Source organism: Eurypyga helias, unplaced genomic scaffold, assembly GCF_000690775.1.
Source record: "Eurypyga helias isolate BGI_N326 unplaced genomic scaffold, ASM69077v1 scaffold6623, whole genome shotgun sequence".
In the NCBI taxonomy this organism is placed as follows: domain Eukaryota; kingdom Metazoa; phylum Chordata; class Aves; order Eurypygiformes; family Eurypygidae; genus Eurypyga; species Eurypyga helias.
This window is the reverse complement of record NW_010243089.1, coordinates 39,753-49,965: the sequence shown is the minus strand read 5'-3', so window position 1 is coordinate 49,965 and position 10,213 is coordinate 39,753. Positions and strand designations below refer to the sequence as shown.

Here is a 10,213-nt window from a genome sequence, read left to right as displayed (position 1 = left end):
AGCAAAGCATGCTGACATTGAGGTATGTTGTGGTTGTGGTCGCTGGGGCACTGGTGCCGTAGCCCTCCCTGCGTTAAGGGGTACTGCATTACAGATGCTCTGGAGCGGTGGTTTCCTCCTTTACATGGATGGTTTTGTGTCAGTTGAGCAGCCAGACTCCATTAATTCTTTCTACCCGGTCATCTGCTGGCTGAAATAGCCTGTCTTCAGGGTTGCACAAAGCTGTTACGGATGGAAGCAGTTTTCCAGCAGAGCTGGTATGCTGTGGGATAATGCCCTCTGCCGCACTCGAGGCTCAGCCTCCCTCTTGAGCTGCTCGTTCGCTCAGCGACCAAGGGAGGTACAATTCCTGCTAAAACGATCCCGTGCGGAAGCGTGGCTAGGCAGTAGGGTCGTGAGGGTCTCTTGAATACAAGAGGTTGACTTTAAATTTTTGACGAGGAGAAACGAGCTGCACCTATTTTTAGGAAACCCGATTCCCAGTGTGGCATTTAATCTGCAGATACAAATATAGTTTTGGAACCGTGCTGGGGAACTCAAGTGGATGAAGTGATCGATGTTTTCCCGAGGTGGCATCAGGGTCATGGAAAGTTCCAGAGTGGGTGTTCGTGGCCTGTTTCCTCCCTGCTGCTGCTCCTCCTCCTCTCCGCCCCTCCCTGAAAAGCCCAGCATAAACAGCCCAGCTGCATGCAGAATCCCAGCAAAGCTACCCCAGTCTGCACTGCCGGTGCAGAGCTGGTCGGTTCTGGTCAGAACTTAACAGCTGCTGTTCGCAGGGTAGTAAAGAGCCTTTTTGTCTAAGAAAGTTATCATCAGAATAGCGATTTCTGACTTCATAATTTTTTCTGGAAGTACCGGAGACTGGAGACATGCCCAGTGATTTCAGACGTGTCCTTAATCCATCTTCAGTCCATTTTAGGCATTCTGTAGAAGAAGGATATAAGTAGATGAGTACAGGAAAAGCAAAAGGTAGGAGGCATGTGGATTGGTTTCTTTTCTAAACCTTAGTAATTTTTGTTGTGTTACTTAAGTTATCTACTTGTGTAAGCAAGCAATAATGACCTAGAAATATCAAGTGCTGAAGGTTAGAGTTGGTAAGGAAATATCTAAAATTGGGATTCAGCCATTCTTTTTCTGTAGGAACTAATTCAGCCACTTTTTTGTGTCCATGCATGGGTATAAACATCGATGTGGTCGACCTCTCATTAGGCACAAGGATATTTTGGGGTCAGTATGGAATTTTTTGGGCTGTTTTATTTTTGTGAGAAGAAAAGCTTGTTCGTTTGGGTCAGGAACTTGTACTTCAAGAGACTGTTGAAAGTTTCATCAGAAATACATGGTGGTAGTAGTATCTGTTGTCCTTACTTGATGACTTCTCCTTTATTGCAGATTATGATGCATGATTATCACAGAAGAAATTCATGTCTATAGCTCTTAAGGACTTCATTACATCATCTTCAAGCCTGATAGTTTTGGAATCCATACTGCAGCTGCAAAGACACGTCTGCTTTTAGGTTTCAACAGACATCTTCCCTACCAGGAGACACTGAAAGTGAAGTGCTCTGTTTTAAGACAGTGATACCATTGGATTATTTTAAGATCTCCCCAGTTCAAACTTTACAGTAATATATTTGCTAGGTAAGTCGATACTGTTAGTTGCATATACAGTAGTTGACACTTTTGCAGAAATTCTGTGACTTTAAACCTTGTTGGCCTTTTATTAAATAACCCAACAAGTGAACGTGTATACAAATGGATGATAGTAAGATCATCATGGCCAGTCCAGAGCCAAATGCTTTCAGTTGTAAGTGAATTTAAAATTAACAGATTAACACTAGAAATATTGTGTGTGGGGCTTGCTATTTTTGCTGTGGAATTTTGCTATCCACTTCGTCTCTTCAGTGGTTTTCTTGTTTCGTTTGATCTTCAAAGTTTTCTTAAATTTAAGATAGAAATATAAGTTGCTGGTAACATTCGTATCATCCCACATATTCTTTCCTCTAAAATTGTTGAGGAAAGTATACTTTTGCATACATTAGCAGCTCAAACGTAGAAGTTTGAGATAGATATATATTTAATTATTTTTTCAAATCTATTGGGTCACTTCAGGGTCATACATTAGTATTTGTAATTAGCTTCCTATTTGGAAAGTGGACTTTTCCTATAAGTGCTTAGCTTAAAAAAGAAAAAAAAAAAGAATTAATTAAATGACCTATAAAATAGCTGCCAAATTCAAAAGTTAGTTTTCTGAAGTTATTTTTCACCTTGGTCCAATTTACCTGAGGTGCTGTGTTTGTATATGGGCAAGATCTTCAGGGGAGGTTGTTTTAGCTTGATGATAACTTAAGATACATGGTTGTTCAGAATGCATTTAATTCTGTTTTGTTGGTGCTAATGTTCTTTCATGACTTCAGCTACTTTAAAATAACAAACCAACTCATTACTCAAAGTTAAACAAAAAATTATTTCTATAGCTATTGTTCTATTTCACTAGTTACTGTAAATTATAGGTACTTTTCAATGTTGGTTTTTTGTGTCTGTGCAAAGAATGAAGCTGAGCAGTATAGGGCAGATTTTGTGCAGTGAGAAGAAAATTGTAGAATCACAGAATGATTTGGGTTAAAGAAACCTTAAAGATTTGTATAGTTCCAACCCCCCTGCCATGGGCAGGGACACCTTCCACTATACCAGGTTGCTCAAAGCCTCATCCAGCCTGGCCTTGGACACTTCCAGGGATGGGGCATCCACAGCTTCTCTGGGCAACCTGTGCCAGTGCCTCCCCACCCTCTCTGGGAAGAACTTCTTCCTGATATCCAATCTAAACCTCCCCACTTTCAATTTAAACCCATTACCTCCTGTCACTACAGGCCCTTGTAAAACGTCCCTCTCCAGCTTTCTTCCAGGCCCCTTCAGGTACTGGAAGGTGCTATAGTGATGAATCTACCAAATCTGATTTTAGAGGGCAATGAAGCTGCTTGTGTGATCTGTTGGTTTCCAACTTGCTCCCACGGAGCTAGTGTGGGTTCAGCATATAGTTATGGAGTTGGTACCTACTGAAGTGATGCAGATAAGTTAGAAGTTGTGGCCTCAGTCTCTGAAATTCATTAGTCCAGTCAGTCCAATGAATTGTTGGCAATGTGGACTCAGCAGCAGTAGTACTCCTCTGGGTGTTTTTTACATGGCTTTTTTTAAATTCCCCGTGAATGTTTGTTTGCAAACAGTGTGTTAATAGTACTTCTATACTGAAGCAAAATGTTGTATCTGTAAATGTTACACGTTCTGTTTCCAGCCAGACCAACACCAAAATGATTCCTAATGGATATTTGATGTTTGAAGATGAAAACTTCATTGAGTCATCTGTTGCCAAACTAAATGCCTTACGTAAAAGTGGTCAGTTCTGCGATGTCCGTCTCCAGGTAACTTTTTTCCTGTCCCAGTGTGATTGTTGAATGTGGTGGGGGTCTTTTCACACTGTGGAATGCTGAGTGCCTCACTAGAATCTGATTTTTCTGAAAAATGCATGCATAAAAAAATTAGGTATACTTTGAGAGAAGAGACGCTAACAATTTTATTAGCTGACGTAAACTGGAGACTGTATTGATTTCAAAAATTGATTTGAACTGCGATGTTCACTTGGGTAGGCCTTTATACTACTGTAATACCACTGTACTTTTAAAGAAGTTCTTAGCAGTATGTGAGTTTCTTTTTTTGTGTTTTAAATGAAGGTATGCGGACATGAGATGTTGGCACACCGGGCCGTGCTAGCTTGCTGCAGTCCCTACTTATTTGAAATCTTCAATAGTGATAGTGATTCTCATGGAATTTCCCATGTTAAATTTGATGATCTCAATCCAGAAGCTGTTGAAGTTCTGTTGAATTATGCCTATACTGCCCAGTAAGTAGTTTTTGCAGAAACTAGCCAGAATGGATTTTAAATTAAAACATCAGTATAATGAAAATAAATTTTATTCTTTAATAGGTTAAAAGCTGATAAAGAACTGGTGAAAGATGTATACTCTGCAGCAAAGAAGTTAAAGATGGAGAGAGTTAAGCAGGTACAGTTCTCGGCTCTTCCGGAGGTCGGTTATGCTTTGTGATGTTAGCGAGACAAAATGAACATGGATTATGCTGTGGAAAGGCGCTCGGCGGATGCGCTTCCTTAGGTGTTCACAAGCTTTTTACTGATGGAGTGACATCAGTATGTGTCGCTTCCACTGATGTTCTCTTTGTGCTGAGGAGTTCACTAAGTTACGTTTTGTATTTGTGCACCCTTCTGAATCGCAGCTGGTTGCTTCCCTTCGGGCTTGTGGAAGCAGTGGTGCGCGTGGTTGTGTTGGGGTCATAATTAAACCTGCACGTCTGTGGCAGTGATACATGAAAAGAAGAAACGTTCAGGAGTCTGTGCATTATACATTTGGTAGAGCTTGATTTCAGACATACTTGCTCTTGCAGCGCGTGGGGATACCTTTGACAAGGGAATTGGGATTCTTCACTCGACTGCAGATAAGCAGTTTTGACTAGAATAGTTCAGTAGAAAAGCATGGGGCCAACGCATACGTGAGTAGCTTTCAAGTGTGTACGACTTCATGCGTATTCCTATGGACGGCAACATTACAGCTCTAGCACGGGGTGGGCTGACTACAGTCACTGTTCTGCAGCTAGAAACAGCTGATGCTGTGTGTTGGGTAATTTAAACACATAAAAATCTTGTCTTCTGGCAAACTAAGATGCAGCCTTTTTTCTTACAAGGTTTGTGGTGACTATTTGCTCTCCAAGATGGATGTTCAGAGCTGCATCTGTTACCGGAACTTTGCAAGTTGTATGGGAGACTCGCGTTTGTTGAACAAGATTGATGGCTACATTCAGGAACACCTCTTACAGATATCAGAACAGGAAGAATTTCTCAAACTTCCACGGTTAAAGGTTAATTTAAGTTTGTAGACTTCCTTCTGGTATGTGATTTCCAAAAGGCTACACAAGTAGCAACTACTGTGGCTTCCTTGCAGGTAGTAGGGAAACATGGTGTATGTACTGCTGTCAACCTGAAATGTAGAGAACACCCTGTCACCCCTTCTGAGCACAAAAGGCAACTGCACTTGTACTTAAATACACTTCCTAGTTCAGTGGCACAGGCTGAAAGCCCCTCGTTAGGTGGTGTTTCCTAGCTCTGGGGTGAAGGGAGAACAATGCTCACTGCGTAACATACGGTATGCTACAAATACAAGGCTAATACCTGTAGAGTAAATCATCCTTTCCTCTTCTTATTCAAGCTTGAAGTAATGCTGGAAGACAATGTTGGCCTACCCAGCAATGGCAAACTGTACACAAAGGTAATCAACTGGGTACAGCGCAGCATCTGGGAGAATGGAGACAGCCTGGAAGATCTAATGGAAGAGGTTAGTCTTTAAGAAAATGGGATTAAACATCTTTTAATTTTTTTTTAAAAAAAGGCAATATGAAGGATGATCCCTTTTTTTAATTATTTTTTCATTTTTTAACTATGACCCTAAAGAATTTAAATTTTACTGTAGGTACCCCTAAGCTGAGAAACTGGGGGGGTGTTCAGGTGAGCTGAATGAACTGTTCAGTCTGGTCTTCTGCTTTCCTTTTTTGCTCACTACGTGCTGTATAGTAACCTCACAGTGGCGTGTATCTTGCTTTAGAATTGGGGAGGTGGTACTGAAACTTGCCGTAGAGTCTTGATGTTTTCCTTTGCAGGTTTTGCTTGTAAATGTGAAGTAGGTAAAAGCTTCTAATGGTTGTTCCTCCCCGTTGATTTATCTCCCCATAGGTTTATTAACAAAACTAGGATACCAAGGCTGAAGAACCAAGAAGAACCCTCAAGTGTATTGACACGTACAGAAGCAGCAGTCCTGCCCCAGTTCTCCTAAGAAAATCCGCTGTGGGCAGAGAACGATGATGATGATTTAATGGTGTTTACTTACTCCTTTACAGGATACATTATTTTAAAAGTTGTGTGTTATTGAATGGCTTTACTCATGAATACTAATACTGGATGTAGCCTGGGCAGGGTTTAATGGCAAAATCAGTGGGGAGCCTAAATTTTTAATTGGCTGGCAAAAATGGACTTTGCAAAACCGGTGAAAGATCAGAAGTTTCCCAGATTGTTGTGACAAGCACAGTAGGTCTTCAGAAACACTTGTATAGGCAAAAGTACCTGTTGATCCTGTCGTGTGTTCTCAAGTGTGTATTTTCTTCTGGAGTAACTCACTTTCAACGCTTTGATCATGTTGAAATTCAGGTGCGTTTCACTGAAACAGTTGCATCTGATGTGTAGTTGTGGACAGCAGTTTCCTCCAGAACTTCAATTTGTGTTGTCTTCCCTCATCCCCATACCTTTCTTTTAGAGTCCACTCTTGGCTTCTCTTTAAGCTTTTTTTGATCAAGATAAGTATGTGTATTTTTCAAAGCAGAAAGCTTGTTTGCGGGGATAACGGAAATGCTTGCATGAGATTGTGAATTTGTATAATTCTGCAAATTAATGTGCCTCTTGCTTGTCTAATGTTTCTGTGCTGGAAAACCAGTAGAAGTCCTTGGAAAACGAAGATTTCTCTCAAGCGGAGAAAGTAAGGAGCCTTCCTCCAGTGTTTGAAGATTGCCACCATGACATCTGCTTCCTTTTAGTTTTGTCATTCTGCTAGATCGAGATGAGATGACGAGAAGTATGCTGGCGACTGCCTTGTGTAATCTGCCTGTAGCTAAGTAGCAGTGGAGACCGTAGCCACATGGGTATTCTGTTGTTGTTTTTGCAGGTTCAAACGCTGTACTACTCAGCTGATCACAAGCTGCTTGATGGAAATCTGCTAGATGGACAGGCTGAGGTGTATGGCAGTGATGATGACCACATTCAGTTTGTGCAGGTACAAATTGCAGACAGTCTGAGGTAACCCCCGATAGACTGGAGCAGTTTACAGCACACCTGAGGTCGTGGGCACTGTAGCTGAGACAGCAGCGGTAGCTTTCGTGGAGAGCTACGTGATGAGAAAGTGTCTCAGAACTGCTGGAGGCAACGATTTAGTCTTTGCTTCTGTTTTTTCGTCAGGCTGGCTCTAAGCCTTTGCAGAACGGGGCGCTCTAGCTTTGACTTCAGAATAAATCTTAGGCTGGTAGAAGAAAGAGGTGGCAGAGAAGCAGTCAGCTATAGCAAGTCAGCTGTGGCTTTGTAGAGAGGTTCAGGAGACTGTAACGAATCGCAGACGGCTTGGCTCGCAGCGGAGGGTGGCTTACGCGTCGGCTAAATTTTGGCACAGCAAAAGATTCCAGATGTAAGTTCTAATCCTTCAGCTGCCAGTGTCTGCTTCTTCTGTGCAGCTGCGCGGGTAACAGAGATGTTTGAACAGCGGCAGTAGGTAACTTCTGATCTAGAGATGGTCAGTGCTTTGGGTGCGAATCAGTCTGGCGCCTCCCGAGACAACTTACTTTAGTTTTTTAGTTGTAGCCAGATACAGTAATTCTCAGCTCCTGAAAAACGCACAGCTTAGCACAGTGAGGCTCTTTAAGAAACAGTAAACAAGGGCTGAGAGATGTAAATTATCTACTGCTCTGTACAAATTAAGGGTGTTTAAATTCACTGAGTTAGAAGCAAATATATGGTAATATTTTAACTCATAACAGGGGAATGTGCTGATACAAAAGTATACTTCTTGATGTTTTTAGCTAATGCTTGTGAAAAACTCTTCATCCCAGAACGTGGATTTTACAAGTGAAAAGAGAGGGAAATGAAGTGCCAGCTAATTTTCTAGTTACCTGTTTGTTTTTGGAAAGCCTTCACGGACTTTGCCACCTTAGGATACTACTCCTTGCAATACCTAGAAGCTGAGAGGTGAATGTCCAAAAAGTTAATCTCTAGAAATAAGGCTAGGAGTTCTCAACCTACTCTTTTCTTCTTCTTTTTAAATCCTTTTGGACAATAAGAATTGCCAGCTTTAGAAATTCTGAACAGTTGAGAGAATTAACACCAGAAACCCATAGATGACAGTCCTGGAAAAATTGTAACTTTTAAATGTTTGAATTGCAAAAGTTTGTAATTCCTGTGACTGTCGAGGTAATTTAAGGGTAAGAGAATAAGCTTTCAATTGGATGAAGGTTCAGAAATAAAAATGTTATCCATGCTTTTCATGGTGAGCTGAGCACAGCAATCACACTCTCCTGTGTAAGGTTATCTGTGAGTTAGATGATGTATTTCAGAAGCCTTATGACAGTTCCCACAGAGATGAGACCCCAGGGAACTGCGCACACGCTGCAGACTTGGTGCTGTGGTCGTAAACTTTGCTGCTAACCGGGGTAGACAGAAGGTTACTTTTTTGTGTTGGGTTCTGATGGTTCAAAAAAAGCCTGAACAACCCAAACAGCTGTGCAGTGTAATCTGAACTGTGAAATTTGGGGATTTTTCTTAATTCAGCAAAGTAATGTAAGCTATTTGAAGAAGAAAGCCGAAATCTCCTGTTAGTGGGGGAAGTATCAAGGGAGTGAAAACCAAGAAAGAGCTCATCTGAGCACAGAGAGGAACTGAGGCGAAATTAATTTGTCTTCAGGGAACGAAGAGAATAGTTAACTCACTTCCAAATAGCCTTATGTAATTAACTCCAGTTCCAGAAGCAGGGCTTGCTGGTCAGGCTTCATGTTTGTAGATCAGTTCTCCCCAAACGGGTGTAGGCTATTCCTTCACGTTTGAAATTCCTGCTAGTAACGCATGCTCTTCTCTAGGAACTTGAACCCATCTCCAGTCAGCAGCCGTAGAAAGGTGCAGTCAGAGGGTGAAGTGAGTACTGAGATGGTGTAGGGTGGTTTTGGGCCACTGTGGTTGAGTAGGCAAGATGCTCCGCTGAAAACTGAGGTGTGCTATAAATGATACTCTGCGGAGGTGGTGTTCTCTTGAATAGTTATGTATAGCTCAGAGAAGCAAAGGTAGAAGGAGCTGTAGTCTCTGGCTAGGTTTCTGTAGCTGCCTTTTGGTTTTGCAGAGGAAGCCACCACGTGAGAATGATCACAAGCAGATTAGTAGCAGCTCCTCTGGAAGTCTTTATCCAAATGCTACTGTTCAGAGTCCTAAACACGAATGGAAAATCATTGCTTCAGAGAAAACTTCAAGTGAGTAACTGGGACAGGGTTTGTCGAAAAGATGTGTCTGGTATTGTCTACCTACCACCTCTCACTCCCTGGGGATGTCCTTCAGTGTCTGTAAAGAATGCAGAAGGGCTTTTTCTTACAGATGAGGCAAATCAAGTATTTGCCCAGTGATTTGTGGGACATTTGTAACATAACTGGGGTCTCTTACATCTTGATCCCTTATGGACAGGGCCATCCTGAATCCCACGGTGTGTATAATTTACCCAGGAAGTCCTAAGGAGACAGTCGGTCAGACTGCCTGTGAGAGCAGACTCTCTCCTAGCACGTCTTCAGATCACTGTCTCGCGTGCTCGGAGCGCGGTGTTCATAACCTAAAACTCCTGTCTCCGTAACTGGGCTAACGCTTGGAACGGGTAACCAGAGAGGTTTTCCCGCTTACAAGGGGAGAAGCCTAATCAGAAGACCCTAGTTGGCATTCATCCAAAATTTTATTATCTTGGTTCTCTCGCCTTTTCTCCTGACGACAGGTAACACCTACCTGTGTCTCGCTGTTCTGGATGGTGTTCTGTGCGTGATATTCCTGCATGGCCGTAACAGCCCTCAGAGCTCTCCCTCGAGCACGCCACGACTGCTGAAGAGTCTGAGCTTCGAGCTGCAGCCCAGCGATATCATAGAGAAGCCCATGTCGCCGATGCAGTACGCGCGGTCTGGCCTGGGCACGGCCGAACTGAATGGCAAGCTCATCGCTGCAGGTGAGACAGTAATCCTGCTTTGAGCGCCGTGCTCGGCGGGAGGGGACACCGTGGCTTCTGAACTCTGCCCGCTCTGTCGGAGTCGGAGCCTTTGGTCTTGGAAAACGTGACGTCCTCTAACCTCTTGCTTCCAGGTGGATACAACAGGGAGGAGTGTTTGCGCACGGTGGAATGCTATGATCCGCAGAAGGACACCTGGGTTTTCATCGCGCCCATGAGAACGCCGCGGGCTCGGTTCCAGATGGCAGTTTTAATGGTGTGTGGTGGGCAGAGATGGGATGAAATGCGACAGCATGTGAATCACGGAACGGTTTGGGTTGGAAGGGACCTTAAAGACCATCTAGTTCCAACCCCCCTGCCATGGGCAGGGA

At 42.9% G+C, this 10,213-nt stretch overlaps 1 protein-coding gene across 1 annotated transcript in view; it reads left to right on the top strand.

Annotated features, from left to right (window-relative positions):
* The first annotated feature begins 3,305 nt into the window (after positions 1-3,305).
* The window catches only part of IVNS1ABP (influenza virus NS1A binding protein), a 9,569-nt gene continuing 2,661 nt past the window's right edge, over positions 3,306-10,213 (top strand). Inside the window, exons 1-9 of the mRNA XM_010149276.1 lie at positions 3,306-3,416; positions 3,726-3,895; positions 3,980-4,055; positions 4,750-4,923; positions 5,271-5,396; positions 6,774-6,881; positions 8,985-9,111; positions 9,618-9,842; positions 9,977-10,098. Of these exons, the coding sequence (XP_010147578.1) occupies positions 3,306-3,416; positions 3,726-3,895; positions 3,980-4,055; positions 4,750-4,923; positions 5,271-5,396; positions 6,774-6,881; positions 8,985-9,111; positions 9,618-9,842; positions 9,977-10,098 (1,239 nt within the window). The remainder of the gene's footprint in view (positions 3,417-3,725; positions 3,896-3,979; positions 4,056-4,749; positions 4,924-5,270; positions 5,397-6,773; positions 6,882-8,984; positions 9,112-9,617; positions 9,843-9,976; positions 10,099-10,213) is intronic.